This window comes from Brienomyrus brachyistius, chromosome 15 (genome assembly GCF_023856365.1).
Source record: "Brienomyrus brachyistius isolate T26 chromosome 15, BBRACH_0.4, whole genome shotgun sequence".
In the NCBI taxonomy this organism is placed as follows: Eukaryota; Metazoa; Chordata; class Actinopteri; order Osteoglossiformes; family Mormyridae; genus Brienomyrus; species Brienomyrus brachyistius.
The window spans coordinates 4,179,635-4,197,074 of record NC_064547.1 but is presented as its reverse complement, the minus strand read 5'-3'; the positions used below and the strand labels follow the sequence as shown (position 1 = coordinate 4,197,074).

Sequence of the window (17,440 nt, the reverse complement as noted above, 5' to 3'; positions counted from 1 at the left end):
GATCGTGCTGTTGGACCCTTGAGCTTGACCTTTAACCTCCCTGAAATGCTCCATAGGCTCTGATCCTGCAGAGCTTCACTCTCAGCTGTGATTGCGTGAGTCTCAAAGGAGGGTGAGGTGAGAGATTCTTTTCACGCTTCTTTTTAACCGCAGCCCGGTTTCTCGTGCTGTTAGACAGGGTGCATTCATTGCACCGTCTGTGATAATTACGAGCCTCGTTCCAAAGGACCATCCACACAACATGCCACGGCTCCTTTTTATTCACCAGAAAAAGTAACAAAAATAGAAGTGAAGATTTAAAGCTTGACACAAGGCGTCATCGGGACTGCAGCAGAATCTGTAACGCATGTAACTTCTAGCTAGGCGGCGAACATTCGGTGAATTGAGGAGCACCTGAAGATGAGGCCCTGTCATGGCTGACTGCCTGCACCATGCATGCGCTAGCTGAGCTGTGAGCAGGGAACATTGTGATCATGTGACTGACCACCAGGGGGTGCTGTCTCCATCACCATCAAAGAAACAGTTTGCTGTGGCAGGTGGCACAGTACGGTTTGCCTGCCTGCTCTTTGAACACCCCCTGGGCGAGCTGCCGCAGGCAGAAGGCGCAGACGAAGTGCTCCGGGTGGAACTTGCGGTCGAGTGCAGCGATGCAGCGGCCTGAAATGGGGGCGCCGCAGCCTCCGCACAGCGTGCCCTGCCGCGAGTGATAGTGCAGCATGCAGAGGGGGCGGCCGTCCAGCTCCATGAAGCAGCCATCCGAAAAGGGGGTCAGGCAGTCCTGAGGGGGGGGGGGGGCAATTTCAGGGCACATTGCTTATCGCAACAGTCATCGCAAATACTCATGCCATAGTCACATTGTAATGGATGCTGTGTACGAAAGATTCTAAAACAATTTTTGAATAATACAGTGTTTAGAGTATAGTATCACAAAAAACAACATAACAGATCCGTATGATGAAATGTCTGATAGATACAGAACTACAACGTTCATTAGGTATACGTTTCGTCCATGGGCTCTGCATGTGAAGCAAATTGGCGTATAGATTCATAATGAAAGATAAGGGGCGCGCTCTCGATTTGTTTACTTATTTTTTGGGAAAGGGGGGGAGGACGCCTCCCACTTATCCCCCCTATTTTCAGTGCCCCTGTCCGCGGTAACTGCTCCGAGTCTATTGTGACTGTCTATGTTGATGCTAGAACAGGAGGAGGTATGGTGGGATAAGGAGGAGAGAAGAATGGGGAGGGGGCATGTTTTGTGGGGGGGGCGGGGTAAGGTTAAAATAATCCGCTTTGCATCTAGAATGTGGTGACGCTTTGTTTCTGTGACAGATCTTACAGTCTGTCCTCCAGGAAAAACCCTCCAATCCATAATTATACCTATTACCAATGCAACACCCCTTCATAAGGACAACGAACGCTGCTCATGAGCGCCCCCTGGCTTTGTGTGTAAGGATGGCCTGTTTGTGGCACACATATGGTACAGATGGCCCTCACGCCGGTCCGGGCAGAAGGGCGACATACAGCACAGACGAAGCACTGCGGGTGCCAGGTCCCGTTGGCCGCAGACAGGTAGTTCTCCTGCACTGGCTCTCCGCAGCCAGAGCATTTGGGCGCGAAGAGACGGTAAAAGTCTTTGCTGCAGTAAGGCTTGCCCTCACGCTCCATGTACCCTGCAACAGCAGCAGACTGTGAGCAGGGGGACTTTTATTTTGAAACATGGCGATGAATACAGGATACAGGGCCCTCAGCATCAAAGCTACACCAGGTTCCTTCTGGGACTTACCCTCAGAACCAAACACCGTTCCACATTCAGCGCAGAAGAAGTGCTCAGGGTGCCAGGATTGGTTCATGGCTGTCAGGATGTTCTGGGGAGAGATTGGGGTCGTACTGAAAAGTTATCAAAGCAGCAGGGCACAGAGTGGTGAAGGAAATGCTATAAACTCAAGGTCTAGGAAGGGCAAACGCAGGGAGAACAACCTCCACACGCACAGAACAATGGCGGAGACTCAAACCCTGGGCCAAGAGGTGTGAGCCAACAGTGTTAACCGCAGCACCTGCATGTCACCCACAACAGTTATTTTGTAGATCTGTAATCTATTTAAATCAGAGGTGGCACAAATGGGACAAAAATGTCACTCACAGAATGTCACAAATATAAATGTTTAAGTGATGTCACTTCCGAAAACATATAGGGATGCCCATATCGTTTATGTTTTAAAGTAAACGTGCAAACGCTGCGTGACGATACTGATCGGCTGCCGTACATTGAAACTGGTGCCTTTTCCTTCACTTGGTACTGCACTGTAACCTGCAGCACTGGGTCATGCGGGTTGCAGTGCTAAACCCGGACAAACTCAGGATTTTCTTAACATCCAGACGCCCAGACGTCTGCCCCAAAGAGAGGGCATGTCTGGGGAAACCTGGACGTGTGGCAACCCTAGACATGGTGCACAGTGGGTGTCACACCTCCAGTGGTAAGCCGGATATTTACTGGGAGGTGCGTGTCAGGCTACGGCACAGGCTGTGCGGTGACTCTATATCTACGATGCTGTACCAACGGCATAGATTCTACACATAAACATAAATCAATGTTTGGGTTGTGTATCCTGCCTCTCCAGCTTCCTCCCACAATCCAAAGAAATGTAGCCGGTCTAACTGGTGTCTCTAAATTGCCCATTGTGTGTGTGTGTGTGTGTGTGTGTGTGTGTGTGTGTGTGTGTGTGCGCCCTGTGATGGCCTGGCATGCTGTCCTGGGTGAACCCCAGCCCTGTGATGGCCTGGCATGCTGTCCTGGGTGTACCCCAGCCCCGTGCCCTGTGATGGCCTGGCATGCTGTCTTGGGTGTACCCCAGCCCCGTGCCCTGTGATGGCCTGGCATGCTGTCCTGGGTGTACCCCAGCCCTGTGATGGCCTGGCATGCTGTCCTGGGTGTACCCCAGCCCTGCGCCGCCTAGGACAGGCTCCAGTCCTCTGCAAGACTTTTCAGAATAAGAGACGGGTGAGTTAAAACATCTGCCACAAACCTAACAATAATAAAAGATGGATGTAATTTTTGATAAATTAAATTTCAAATAGTTCCTGCCATTTGGATTGTGTTGAAGAACACTGGTTTGTAACCACATTCAAAGCGTTAAATTAAGGCAAACAAAGTCCAGCACAGCTGCCTGCCCAGGCGGCTCTGGATTTGCACCATGCATACTTAAGAAGGAAACGCAAAACAAAATTTCCATTCAAGCCCATATGTGGAGTCTTGGTTTTGTGTTATTAATTATTTTACATTTATTTTTAATTAAATGCCCGAGTTACAGATTAAAATGCCTGTGCGAGGACTTTGAGCCTCTCTGTAACATGTCGCAGAGGAAGAATGCAGTCATCTTCTCTTTAAATGGGGGGGGGGGGTGTTTGTTCACCGTCTTGGGCTTGGAAAATGGCTTCTGCTTTCTTTAATTAAGGCTTCCTCTCCACACATATTTGTAAAAATGTGTCATGTTTCCCCAAACTGCACTCCAGTGAGTTCAACTGATTTCATAAGAAATGTGTTTTAAATTAGTTCAGTATATGTCTAATTTTTGTGAAATTATACAAATTAAGAAAATATAAAATAAGTATGTAACATAGTTATGAGACTGAATGTAGACGGGGTGAATCATACAGGCCGGAAAGCTGCAAAGTATTAAGCAAACATATTTTTAACCAAAAAGCTGCTGTAAAGGACTTACATTATACTATATCAGTGCTTCACAATGCAGCCCTTGGGGGGGCCCCCTGACAGTCCACGTTTTTGCTCCTTCCCAGCTCCCACACAATTAAGAACGCTGAAATCCCGTGATGGCCAAATGAAGCTTCATGAACCATTTGCTGTATTTTTCTGTCACCACTAGATGGTGCTCTCTGTTAAAAATAGGGCATGAAGCACGCCCCACCAAGAGCACCTTATAGTGGGGTCAGAAAATACAGAAAATGGTTCATGACGCTTCATTAGATACCTGGTACAGATATGCTGGGAGCTAAGAGGGAGCCAAAATGTGAACTGTCTAGGGGACCCCGGGGACTGGTTTGGGAGACATTGTACTATGTAATTGTGGAGAATTCTGGATAAACGTTGCTAAGTAACCGACTTGATTAATAATGAAAGCAAGGTGCACCTGCAGAATGGGAGCCTTGCAATAGCCACAGCGAGGAGAGAAGAGGTTCTGGTAGTCCTTCTGGCAATAGGCCTCCCCCTCCCTCTCGAAATAGCCGGTGGTGCCCAGCTCCACCCTACAGATCAGGCAGACAAAGTGCTCCGGGTGCCACACCTGCCCCAGGGCCGTGATGAACTGCAGGACAGCAGGGGGCAGCAGAGCGTGGGGGCAAATTGAAGATAGACAGATTACAGACAAGTTTCAATATAAGGAAAGAGAAGAAGTAATCATTCTTTGTGAATAATGACCAAAATCATACAATCTCTCCTTTCACATTCGTATCCTGTACATATGCTGCATTGTAAATGTTACCAAGGCAATTTATCATTTTAATCTGTCATCTTAAGATGTCTGAACTGTCTTTTCTGTGCAATTGTTATTTCTGCTGTGTTTGCTAGGTTTTGCATATATTGTACTGCAAAGTGTTTCTCCTATGTGTCTTGTGATGTTCTCCTGTATTTACGGTTTGGAACTAAACCAAAACCACATTTGATAGATATTGACAACAAAGTATCAAAGTTCTGGACAGTAATAGTGGTGCACCTTTCCCACAATGCACTTCCCACAGGAGGCACAATGGCCCTTGGCTGAGGTCTGCACTCCCATCTTCTCCATGTCGGAAGCCAGACTGCCTAGGAGATCATCTATGGAGGCAGCAGCTTTGCTGGGTTTGACCTCCTCCTTGGACGCATTGTCACAGGTGCCCAATGCACTGTCCTTTCCTCCCTTCGCTTGTCCCTCATCCACCTCCTTCCTCTCCTTCTTCTCCCCCTCCTGTCCCGATTTTGGAATGAGCGGGGATGGTGCCGAGGTTGTGGGAGAATCGCAGAGCTACGGACAAGAAAGAGCCGAGAAATCTTTCCAGCCTGGGACGGAATGCAAACCCTGTTTGCAAACATAAGCCATTTCCTGGCTGCAGCTGTAGGGCAACATAATTAAACGATGGATGACTGTAATTCAGGCTTTACTAAGAAACCCGGAACGACGGACACACATACTGCAAATTAAGTCCGATGCCCCGAAACAGGCGTTTAATTGTTAACCTAAGGAAAGCTGGAGCTAAGAGCTCCCTCTGTTGGCCAGTCGAGCAAAGGCTGAAAATCCAAGCGCTAATATCCAATGAGGCCGCAGAATTTGGAACCATACAACTGAACGGTTTCAGTTATCAAAACCAAGATGTTATTAAAAAAACATGTGATTCCTCTTACTGGTTTGTCATGCATTTCCTTGTTCCAAGACAACACATGTATTTGTTTCATCTTCCAAAAAATACAAGCAAATACTATCATTTTAAACTTGTGATTATGATTAATCATGGTGTGTTATTCTGATTAACTGGCTTAATTATTTTTAATTGATTGAACCACTAATAAAAATATAAACATCACCCCTTGTTCCAGGCCCAGAAGGTGCTGCATAATGGAGTCCAGTTCCCTTGTGGCCGAGCTGGGACTCAACAGCGTGGTCTCCACCGGGTCTGGGATTTGGCTGGCATACAGGGGGAAGGTGCAGAAGACAGTAGGAGGTCAGTTAAGGATGAAATAGGGGGGGTGAGCTGAAGTTAAGGTCTTGGTGAAGCTGAAATTCGGCAGTGGTTGAAACGAATGCTGAATGAGCCGATGTTTGGTCAGAGAGTTGGGGGTGAAGTCTGTGAATATGGGGGGGTGGAGATACCGGGAGGTGGGAGAAGAGGAAGGGCCCGGAAAACAGAAACCCCCCCCAAACAGGGCTGGGGAATCTGACACATGGAGGGCTGATGTGGGGGTGGGTTTTTAGGATGACCCCTCAATAGGCCATTAACAAAGCAGTGATTCTTAACTCCGGTCCTGGAGACCCACTGCTATTGGCTGATTGAGAGACCATCCCACAAAGCTGCCTCCACACCGGGCACTGCATGGGTGAGATTCCCCCCCAGCTGTAGATTCCGTACCTGTAGACGTGGACGCTGGATGTATCCCTGGCTGGCAGCTTGGTGGAGTACACCGGAGTGATCTGCAGATAAGGACACACAGAGGGTTCTGTCCACTAGCATCTACTCGATCGTCCCAAATGAAGCACCATCTCCCCCCTGAATGCAGCACCGAATAGCGTGATCTCGGTTTACCTGCCCAGGCTTACTGGTTGCTTCGCCTGTCCCAGTTACTCCCACATTAGCCTGAGGAACAGCATCTGCATCATGGGAAGTCGTCTGCGCCAGTTCCTCCAGAAGGAAATCTGTGAAATTGTACCCAGTGCTCCGAATGACATTTTACATACACGATTATTCATAAACACGCATCATGGTTAATAACCAATAATGAAGAAACTTGTTCTCTGTTCTTTATTTGAAACCACGGCTTAGGTTCAGGTTCTACTTTCCAAATAGGGCACTGGACTAGAGGGACATCCTGTGCAGTAGTGATGTACCATTAGCTGTGTTTTCTGACCCATCGAGAGGGAGGGGGGGCCTATTGCCAGAAGGACTACAGGAACCTCTTCTCTCCTCGCTGTGTCTATTGCAAGGCCCCCATTCTGCAGGTGCACCGTGCTCTCATTATTAATCAAGTCGGTTGCATAGGCAACTTCTTTGTCTATTTTAAGGCATGATTGGTTCCTTGCCTCCTTATTTAACTGTCTACCTGAACATTCCCAATGTGCCCAATGTTGGTACTAACTCCCTGGGCTCCAGCGATCGTTTGCGTCTGCTAGTTCCCAAAGTTCCCATCACGTTTGCCGAGGCCAGTTGTATGTTTGCTGATTTGGTTGCATTGAATATGCCCCAAACGAATCCAAAACCTCACATTGGATGCGTTTAAGTTTATGTTGATAAGGGTTTTAAGACCTGAATTAAGTTCATGTCATTGTTTTTAAATGCACTGTTTTAATATTTAAATTTGTTTTATTGTATGTTTATGTTTTCTGCTATCACACCACTGTTCTGGCCAGGGTCATTTTATAAAAGCGGTCTCCAGAGGTGAAAAGTTCAGGTCCAGAAAGTACAAATCCAGACCAGGATTTTGTTTCACCCAACCAGTGAAGCGTAAAGAGTCACAGATTACTCAACTGATTGGTTAAAACAAAATCCTGGTCTGGATTTGTACTTTCTAGACCTAAACTTTCAACCTCTGAAGGTCTCCCTGGTTAAAAAATACCAACAAACAAACAAATGTATTTCTTTATATACTTGAGTCATAGCGGAGTTTTTGCTGGCTGACGTGTTTGCTGATTCCTCCATTCTTGGTGGTCAGACTGACAGTCCATGGTTACTGCTTCCAGTACAAGCATAGATTTTCCACGCAGGATTAGAATGAATTTACCCTGTGCTGTATAGCTGGGTCTGCATGCTGGAAAGGTACTGGAATGCCACCCTGCTCACTTTTGATCGTACTCAGTCTGCAGCACATACATCACCTAAGACACCCCCCCCCTCCTTTCCGTTTTCACTGCAAGGTGCCTGCTCTGTAAAACTCTGTTCTGGTTTATTTTTGCTTCCTGAGGAAACAACCCGTAGCCACGGCTCATGCAGCAGAAGTGAGATTCTGACACAGATGACTAAATGCCTTCCATTACTCAAAGACAGCTTAGAGCTGCCGATTCTGTAACAATTTACTGATAACGGTAAACTGATATCACGGTTAATGTATCTATAAAGATTATTTTTACACCAAGCTTCTCATAGTGTTTTACACTGCATCACTGCATTTACCACATAGCAGCAGTGAAAAGGGCATTACATAAAAACGGTAACTGTCTTTAAACAATACTGTAACCTGTCTGCAAGCTGAAAAGACAAATGAACCTAGATGTTTTTTTTTATTTATATAAAATGATTTGTTAAAAGGAGACATTTGAAGAAACTCACCAAGCTCATCCATCTTTGCCACCTCGCTGTCTCGCTGACTTTTAGAAAGAAATGCGCTTCAGCCTTGATGATGTGTTTGCAAGTCTAGAAACTGATTTGCTGACAGTTACTGTGACGATGGCAGTAATCTCACATCAAACCGAAAGTACAACTTCCTTTGAAAATTTAAACATTCAGGCTGTGAATGTTCTAGCCCTGTTTGTACAGGTCACCTTCCAATCTTCAAGCTCATGTGGCTGGTTGAATTTGTCTCTCTCGATGCCCCCTTTTGTGGGTGTGCCCTGTGACCGACTGCCATCTCAGCCAGGATGTCCTCTGCCTTATGTCCTTCTCTTCCAGGCACAAACAAACCTTAAAATGATTCTTTTATTTCCTCTTTACCCACCCATCCTTTTGCTGTACCTGCTTGTCCTATGCAGAGTCCATCTTAGAAGTTACAGGCACAAGGCAGGAAATAATGCAGGATGGGGGGCAACCAATTGCAAGGCACACGTCATTCACACCTGTGGACAGTTTGGTAACTTCGATTAAAATCAGCGTGTTTTTGGACTATGGGGGGGGGAAACAAGACCACCTGGAGGAAGCAGACAAACTCCATATACACGAGTCCAAGGTGGAGACTTGAACCCTGGTTCCAGAGGTGTGAAGCAACAGTACTGATCACCAAACTGCCCCCTGCTTCATTTATCTATACCCATATTTCAGTACAGCAGCGTTTCCCAACCCGACCCTCAGGGACCCACAGATGATCCATGTTTTTGCTCCCTTCCAGCTCCCAGTAGGAGCAAAAACATGGACTGTCTGGGGGTCTCCGAAGGACCGGATTGGGAAGCGCCGCTCTAGGTCATTTCACATCAAGCACCTGTGCTTCAGGATCTTCATGCAGGAGATGTTCTGGGGTCACCACAGTGTGTCCATATTGCTAACAAACCTAATATAACATCCGTTATCAAAAGCCCCCCTTCCAGTCCTGTAAGTGCTTCAGCCACCATACACACACACACACACATATTTAAGGAGCTCAGTGAATTCAAGCATGGTACCGTGATAGGACGCCACCTGTGCAATAAGTCCGTTTGAGAAATTTCCTCGCTACTAAATATTCCACAGTCAATTGTTAGTAGTATTATAACAAAGTGGAAGCAATTGGGAACAACAGTAACTCAGCCATGAAGTGGTAGGTCACATAAGATCACAGAGCGGGGACAACGCATGCTGGGGCGCAAAGTGTGGAGAAGTCGCCAACGGTCTTCAGAGTCAATAGCTACATACCTCCAATCTTTGTGTGGCCTTCAGATTACCTCAAGAACAGTGCATAGAGAACTTCATGGGATGGATGTCCATGGCCAAGCAGCTGCATCCAAGCCTTACATCACCAAGTGCAATGCAAAGCGCCAAATGCAGTGGTGTAAAGCACACTGCCACTGCACTCTAGAGCAGTGGAGATGTCTTCTCTGGAATGATGAATCACGGTTCTCTGTCTGGCAATCAGATGGATGAGTCTGGGTTTTCACAGTCAGCCAAGTAGGAGAGCAGTACTTGGCTGACTGCATTGTGCCAAGTGTAAAGTTTGGTGGAAGGGGGATTATGGTGTGGGGTTGTTTTTTTAGGGGTTGGGCTTGGCCCCTTAGTTCCAGTGAAAGGAACTCTTAATGCTGCAGCATTCTAAGCCATTTTGGACAAATTCATGCTCCTAGCTTTGTGGGAACAGATTGGGGATGGCCCCTTCCTGTTCCAACATGACTGCACACCAGTGCACAAAGCAAGGTCCATAAGGACATGGATGAGTAAGTCTGGTGTGGAGGAACTTGACTGGCCTGCACAGAGCCCTGACCTCAAGCCGACAGAACACCTTTGGGATGAATCAGTGCGGAGACTGAAAGCCAGGCCTTCCTGTCCAACATCAGTGCCTGACCTCACAAATGCTCTATATGGAAGAATGGTCAAAAAGTCCCATCAACACACTCCTAAACCTTGTGGACAGCCTTCCCAGAGGAGCTGAAGCTGTTATAGCTGCAGAGGGTGGGCCAACTCCATATAAAAGCCTATATATTAAGAATGGGATGTTATTAAAACTCATGTGTGTGTAAAGGCAGGTGTCCCAATACTTTTGGCAATATAATGTGTATCTGTGTGTATGTGTGTGTGTGTGTATGTGTGTGTGTACATATATATATATATATATATATATATATATATATATATATATATATATATATATATATATATAGTTTCTTTAAACCCGAAGTAAAAATCTGGAGTACAGTATGGAGACTGGAAAAAAAGATTTTTTTTCTTTTAAACCCTTTATAAAATACAAGTGCTACTGGAAATATCTGGATAAAATATCTGAGAATGTTTATTTTAAAATGAGTGTACAGTATATATTATATTACGTTCTGGCGCACGTCAGCATCTACACTTCAATCACGTAAATGTAAGCGACTTTTACGCGCTGCACGTCTCGTCATTCCTTCAAATAAAAAGAAACTACATTTCCCATAAGGCTTTACGACGAGGAAGCGCTTGGTAAAAAGCAAAACCCTTTTCACTTCCTGTCATGCCTTAGTTCCTGTGTAGGGCTTCATGAAATGGTTTTTCCATCATTTAACGCATTAATCAACAGTTGATTATAGGTTAAATATATCGGAACGATTTTCTTCTTCTTTTCGAGGCACCCTGAATGTCCTTTGCTATCGGAAAATTGTCCTGAACACGGATTTCCAGGATTTGCACGTATTTCAGTTCAGCCACCGATCTTAAAAGGGCAACCGGGTTATGCGGGTGGGACCCGCTAGTAATCAACAAGGTAAAGTCAGTTAATGTACGTGTCATGTTACAGTATCCTGTACGTTTTTAAGTTCTGCTGAAATACATATACAGAACAACTACAGTGTCCAACGGATATAAGGATTTATTTACAAAGGTCGGAATTTATATTCATGTGCCCGTATGCTATATGCATGCACCTTTCTATAACCAGCTGTACATTGTCAGTCAGACGTGACTGAAACATGCAGGATAGAATTATTTCAAAGTTTTGATTTAAATATGAGTTGTTGATTTAACTATCAAATTCAGGGATCATTATTTACAAACGGATTCAAACAGATGATCAAGTCGCGTTTGTGACTGAGTTGCGCTCCTTGCGCAGTGTCCCTGTTCCTTCCTAAGGGTGCCCTTCCGTACGCCGTGCGTCCCGGCATGGGTTCGCAACCCTGAAGGGATGCATCCGTAGACTGTTGTCATAAAACCTCCTCATAATGAAAACGCTTACTTCTTTACACCTGGGTGAGACGGACGTTCAATTTTTCCCATAAGAGACATGTACGATGATGGGTTGGAGCCCCATCCTGGGTTGTTCTCTACCGTGCGTCCGTAGCCTCCAGGATAGGCTCCGGACCCACCCCGCGACATTGAATAGGATAAGTGGTTACAGAAAATGGATGGATGGATGGATGAACTAAGATATAAGACTAAGATATGCATTTCACGTTTTCAGGCCGATTAGCTGCTAAAGTTACCTAATCAAAATTCATTAATGACTTATCAGACGTTTTTGTAATAGCAACGAACTAATTGAAAAATATTGAAGCGCTACTTTGGACTATATAATAATTTATGTCATTTAACCTTTCCAGTTTTAAAGATGATTGGTATGGAGTAAGTGACTATGGAAAATGAAAGGATGGAGATTAGATCTTTACAAACCTTCCCGGTGCTTGTTTAGAGGACAGCTGAACTGCGGTCATGTCGTCCCGGGACGCGCTGCGCCGCCAGCGCCGGAGAGAGCTGGACGCTCGGCGGAGCAAGTCGCGGGTGCGCCTGGGGGGGTGCCTGCAAAGCTGGGGACAGCTGAAGGACAGACTGGGCTTCGCCCTGCACTCGGAACTGGCTCAGTACCTGCTTGAGAGGTAACACTACCTGGCCTATTCCAGGCAGTCTGCCGCATGTCCAAAGTGACTTACAAATATACTACACAAAATATTATACAAAAGTATTATCACTTCTTTAAAAATGTTTAAAAGTACAGAATCTGGCACCTGGGCTCAGTTTCATAACTCGCTCATATGCTTTTAAAAGGAAGTCTGCTAAATTGGCAAGTAGAATGTTTGTATAAAATCCGTAGATCTTAGACTGTAGTATGACCTTACTGATGTGTGTCTCACAGATTACAATAAGAAATGAGGAAGTTGTGGGAAACTGGGATTTTTTTCACAGTTTAATAATGTTTTTTGCTAGTTGCACAATCGCCGAGTTTTATTTGGAACCACATCCTTGGTTGCAAAACAGTAGATGAACCGTAAGTTTCCGTTTTGAGTTGAAATAAGTTTCGCCTCAGTTACAGGTTTTGCTCTTTAGTAATAACCTGCTTTCTCTCCCTTAGCTATTTCTCCAAGGTCTGCATCAAGTGCTCAGGTAAATGAGCTCACATTCATACTATTTGGTGTTTTGCTTTTTAATTGCACTTTGACACCGTGTTGCTGATCCGTGCTGCTGATCCGTGCTGCTGATCCGTGCTGCTGATCCGTGCTGCTGATCCAGATTTTTGTGCTGTTCCACATGGTTCACAGCAAGCGGTGTTTAGGTGAGTCTGCTTTGGCACTTTTCTTTCAGGTGGCATGAGCATCGAGCAGAGAACGGCAACCATAGTAACGTCGGCAGAGATGCTGCAGGGCCTGGTGCTCCTGGTACATCGACATGGACAGCAGTGTCCTTTCCCGCCCACGCTCTGCCGGGGCACCGCAGATGAGGACACCTGTGGGGGACAGGAAGAAGATAAACCGCCAGATGAAGAGAGATGGGCTGTGAAGAGGTGTAGGGGAGCTGGAGAGGCTGAACTTGGTGCTCAAGGGTCAGCCGGACATGGAGAAGGGGGATGTTCCTCCTGCCTGGCGAAGGAGGAGGAGCAGGCAGAAACAGAGTCACGGACAGGGGTCGTCCTGAGCTGCACCTGCCGGGGGGGACACGTCTTCTCGTGGTGTCCGTCTGGGAACGCCAGTGAGGAAGCAGGAGAGGGAAGTGGGGGTGTTGACCCCCCCGCAGGCCTGAGCAGGTCCACAGAGCTGCAGAACAGGGAAGTTAAAGGAGCCAGCAGGGAAACCTCGGCCGAGGGGGAAGCCACTGGGGGGAAAACCAGAGGCACTGAGGATGGCAGCATCGAGGAAACGAGAGAAGCGGAGAACCGGCCGGAGGATGGTGATGGAACCACAGGAACAGAGGAGCGCAGAACAGGTCTGTCTGTCTTTTCTGTGTTTAGTCTCCTCCATTTCTCAGTGCTTATTCCTCATACACTAGAATGTAATGTATAACATTACTGGGTGCCCCGGTGACTCGGGGGGCGGGGGGCGGAGTTTGCTCTGTGTCACACGAGTTTCCTACAGAAACTCATCCCACAGTCGAAAGAGATGCAGTTAATCTAGCTGGTGTCTCCAAAATGCCCATGACGCTGTGTGTGTGTGTGTGTGTGTGTGTGTGTGTGTGCGTGTGTCCATGCCCTCTGACGGACTGGCATGCACTGCGTCTTGCGCTTGTTGTGATTGGTTCCAGACGATGGATGGATGGAATGGAATGGAATGGAATGATAATTCTGTGCATTTTCCTGGGACAGGGTCATCACCAGTGTCAGACTCAGAGACCGGACAAAACGTCCCGCCAACAGGATCTGTACAAACACAGGAAACATGGTACACTGGTCTTCTTAAGTAAGTGTTTGTCATATATGTGTTTTGTTTGTTTAATGTTTTTTTTCTCAGATTCACTGCTTTATGTTCCCACTTTCTGTTTTAGGAAGCCCATTGACAGTGAAGAGAAAGATGTGGACGGTGCCAAGCTGAAGCACTTCAGCTACGGCGTGGAAAAGTATTTTTCTAACTTCCTGTGTGCGATAATAAATACCAGTTTGTGTTTCTTGGTGTCGATTAATTGCTTCCCCTTCAGTGAGCCAGCTGCCATATCAAGACGTACCACAAGAGGGAGACGGAAGACAATGATTCAGCCCTCAACGGAAAAATCGAATTTGAGACTAGTCACCAGGGACAACAGGTGCCAGCTTATTGTACCTTGAGGAAAATGTTCGCTGTTTTGAATGTATCTGAATAAAGTAAGTGGATGTGGACAAACAAGCCAGACGGAGATGTTCCATCAGTAGCCAAAATGCTAATCATCTCTTGTCATCTCATGTATCTCCTTAGGAACACAGCGAGAGGGATAACCGGCGATGACATTTCTCAGATTGCTGGCAAAAGAAAAAGGTTAGAACGTTCTCATTATCTGAAACTGCCAAACGGATCGTTGTGTTTTATTGTGACGTTCGCGGAAAGAGATTCCCATTTCAGTTATTTGTACCGTGCCGTAACGTGTCGTGACGTGTCTTGGTGTCGTAGGCTAAGTGCCGCTTGGTGTTCAGAATTGCAGTTTGTCCTCATAGCTGCAGGGACTCTTGGGCAAAGATCGACTACATCGCTCTCACCTTAGAACACATTATTACTATTCGCAAAACAAAAACGATAGTGGACTAAACCTAAAGTAAATTGTAGTATGGGGAGATGCACTGCTCAAACCATTACCCTAAAAAAATAACTGTATGCACATTATAGGAAAATTGTAAGAACATACTATTACTCTTTCTGTAATGCCCGCAATTCTGTCTCCTCGTGGACCTTCTCTTCCTTCTGCCTCTTGCCAAATTCACCGCCCGCACCTTCTGCCTGAGATGATGCCGCGCATATTGTTGATCTTCTGTAGGCTGCCGTTGTGATTATACAGAACATCTGATAGCTGACGTGTGTTCAGTTGCTTCTCTGTGTGCCCACATGGTTGGCGGGTGGGGGGCATTTTTAAGAGCACCTATAACTTTAGCCGCTGTCCTGGATTCCAGGAAGGCGACACCCAGGGACATTTTGCCCTGTGAGGTCAATGGCTGCGACAAGATCTTCTCCACTCGCCAGTACCTCAATGTGAGTCGGACACCGGCGGCCTCGCCGACAGGCGCCTCTTTGGCGCAGCGCGCTAACCCCGCCCATCTGTCTGCTAACCCTGCCCCTCTGTCTGCTAACCCCGCCCCTCGGTGTGCTAACCCCGCCCCTCGGTGTGCTAACCCCGCCCCTCTGTGTGCTAACCCCGCCCCTCTGGTTCCGCAGCATCACATGAAGTACCAGCACTTCCAGCAGAAGACGTTCACCTGCTCCCACCCAGCCTGTGGAAAGTCCTTCAACTTCAAGAAGCACCTGAAGGAGCATGAGAAGCTGCACAGCAGTGAGTAACCCACCGCCCACCGCCTCCATTTCAGTGCAGCAGCAAACGGCATGCATCCCATTAGTGCGTTACCGTGGCAACAAAGAACCGCAAGCCAGCTTCGGGATAACTGCCGACAAAGTCCATCCTTATTCTTCGATTTTAGCAGCTGCAATTTTTCCAGACTTATTCATGCATTTAATTTCTTCAGTATATGTAACACGCAAGTTAGGGCTGCATGTAACGATGATATTAAAAAAAAACTTTATCTGCAGCTCTGAAGTTGTGCCTTAAAGTTGAGTGAGTTTGTAGTGAGAGCCGAGGGTGTGGACGGTAACAGCGCTGTGTGCCGTTTGCTACGGGGAGACCGGCGGGACTACATCTGTGAGTTCTGTGCCCGCGCCTTCCGGACCAGCAGCAACCTGATCATCCACCGCAGGATCCACACTGGCGAGAAGCCGCTGCAGTGAGTTGCATGTTGCCGACGTTGGCGCAGGCGCTGCATAGGGCGCCTGCCTGGTGTGCGTGGGGGCTCGTGGAAGCATTAAGGACGCAGAACCATGCTTGATCATTAGCGCCACCGACGGATAGCAATGCTAATGGTTAGCGACTCTAACAGTTAGCGCTGATTTAAAGTAATGCAGGATGTGCATGGCTGACTCCCTGCCCGGCATCTCAGTGCTGCGGCATCTCCTGCCCCCAGGTGTGAGGTCTGTGGCTTCACCTGCCGCCAGAAGGCCTCCCTGAACTGGCACATGCGCAAGCACAACGCCGAGAGTGGGTACCAGTTCCCCTGCGAGATCTGCGGCCGACGATTTGAGAAGAGGGACAATGTGACTGCACACCGGAACAAGAGTCACCCCGACCAGTCCCCTGCCCCCCCTGTGGGCACCGACCACATAGAACCAGTGCTGGACTCCCCTGGGGAGTCAGGTACGCCCAAAGGCAGGGACCTCCCCTCCCCGACAAGCGACAGTGATGGCCAGTCCTTGTCTGCAGTCTGAGTCTCATAGATAGATGCCTTTGTAGTATGTGATACACTGTGCCATTGTAAACGAATCCACGAATCAACCCACATGCCGTGATCTGACTGATAATGTGCCGTCGCCCCTTGTCTCTCCTATGATTAGTACACTTGTGCCCTCTTGTGGTGGGTATTATGATTGTTACGGTAAACTGACAACTCAAAAACAGGACTGTCCCATTCCTGTCAGTTTGCAGATTTCCCAGCTCAGAACACACCCAATTCAGCTCACCAGCTAATTTCCAGGCTTAGTAGGTGTGCTTGAGCAGGGAAACTTGCAAACTGTGACAGACCGGCCATCCAGAACCGGAATTGGGAGACCCTGCTCAAATGATGTGCCCTGTGTTCCTCTGGTCATGTGTTTCGATTTAAAATTCCTCTTGCACTACAGCCTGATAGACACCATACAGGAGACTGCCCTCCAGAATGTGTTCCTTTGGACAAACAGTTGAGTAAAACATATAGGCTTTTACCTGGACTTTTTTTGACTGTTTAGAGTACTGTTTTTGCGGCGTGTTTTTGGAGAGGATGGGGTGATGCAGGTCTCCCCGTCGTTGTCTGTTGCCAGTCAGTGAAGGGAGCGTCAGGAAAAGCTTCCTCCTGATTGGTCCAGATTTGCAGGTGTTTGTTTACACTGTGCCAAGCTCCTAAAGCAAAGGAAATGTAGATTTTGACATTTTAAGACTTTATGGAACAACCTTTTGGAACATTTTAATCTTATTTTAGATACATTTTACCATTTTTTGTAACTGTTAGGATCCATGCACAAAAATGCATTTTTTAGAGGTCGTCTTGGGTGTAAAATTTCCCCAGCATCCTCCATTATTTTTGTATCGTCAGTGTTGTTGTGATTCCTTGCCATCAAATGAAAGCTGAATATTGGTAACAGGCCAGAACTAGATCTTTTTTTTTTTTTAACAAAAAAGCTGTTCGTCTGTTTGGTGGATGTCGAACTTTTTTTTGTCTTAATAAAGACCTCAGATTTATACCATTGGCTGTTTTGGGCTTGATTTCCATCAACTCGTGGGTCTGCAAGATCAGAGTTAGGAAAAAGACAGCAGTACCCTTCGCAGCGGAACTTTCCACAAGGCTGAATCTAGCTAGTTCATCGGTCAGGTCTTTTGACAGCTAGGGAAGATGGCAATTAATTTGATT

General features: G+C 46.9%; 2 protein-coding genes across 4 annotated transcripts; one reads left to right on the top strand and one right to left on the bottom strand.

Moving 5' to 3' along the window:
- Nucleotides 1–244: 244 nt before the first annotated feature.
- Nucleotides 245–8,410, bottom strand: lpxn (leupaxin). Its single transcript, XM_048977431.1, has 9 exons — nucleotides 8,026–8,410; nucleotides 6,289–6,398; nucleotides 6,115–6,176; nucleotides 5,573–5,672; nucleotides 4,728–5,015; nucleotides 4,146–4,319; nucleotides 1,784–1,865; nucleotides 1,522–1,670; nucleotides 245–778 (listed from the first exon to the last, which is right to left on the bottom strand). Exons 1-9 carry the CDS (start codon nucleotides 8,036–8,038, stop codon nucleotides 512–514), a joined length of 1,245 nt encoding a protein of 414 aa, XP_048833388.1. The 5' UTR covers nucleotides 8,039–8,410; the 3' UTR covers nucleotides 245–511.
- A 2,163-nt stretch (nucleotides 8,411–10,573) lies between these two features.
- On the top strand, nucleotides 10,574–17,276 carry znf692 (zinc finger protein 692). Of its 3 annotated transcripts, none has more exons than XM_048977406.1 (12): nucleotides 10,574–10,834; nucleotides 11,756–11,939; nucleotides 12,413–12,444; nucleotides 12,643–13,260; nucleotides 13,637–13,712; nucleotides 13,816–13,887; nucleotides 13,966–14,070; nucleotides 14,220–14,279; nucleotides 14,906–14,984; nucleotides 15,168–15,282; nucleotides 15,628–15,727; nucleotides 15,965–17,276. In XM_048977406.1, the coding sequence occupies exons 2-12, from the start codon at nucleotides 11,776–11,778 to the stop codon at nucleotides 16,263–16,265; spliced, it is 1,722 nt and encodes a 573-aa protein (XP_048833363.1). In that variant the 5' UTR covers nucleotides 10,574–10,834; nucleotides 11,756–11,775; the 3' UTR covers nucleotides 16,266–17,276. The 3 variants fall into 3 exon arrangements, with proteins under 3 accessions (XP_048833363.1, XP_048833360.1, XP_048833361.1); XM_048977403.1 differs by having other exon boundaries at nucleotides 13,637–13,730; XM_048977404.1 differs by lacking the exon at nucleotides 10,574–10,834 and adding an exon at nucleotides 10,879–10,951 and having other exon boundaries at nucleotides 13,637–13,730.
- The last annotated feature ends 164 nt before the right edge of the window (nucleotides 17,277–17,440 follow it).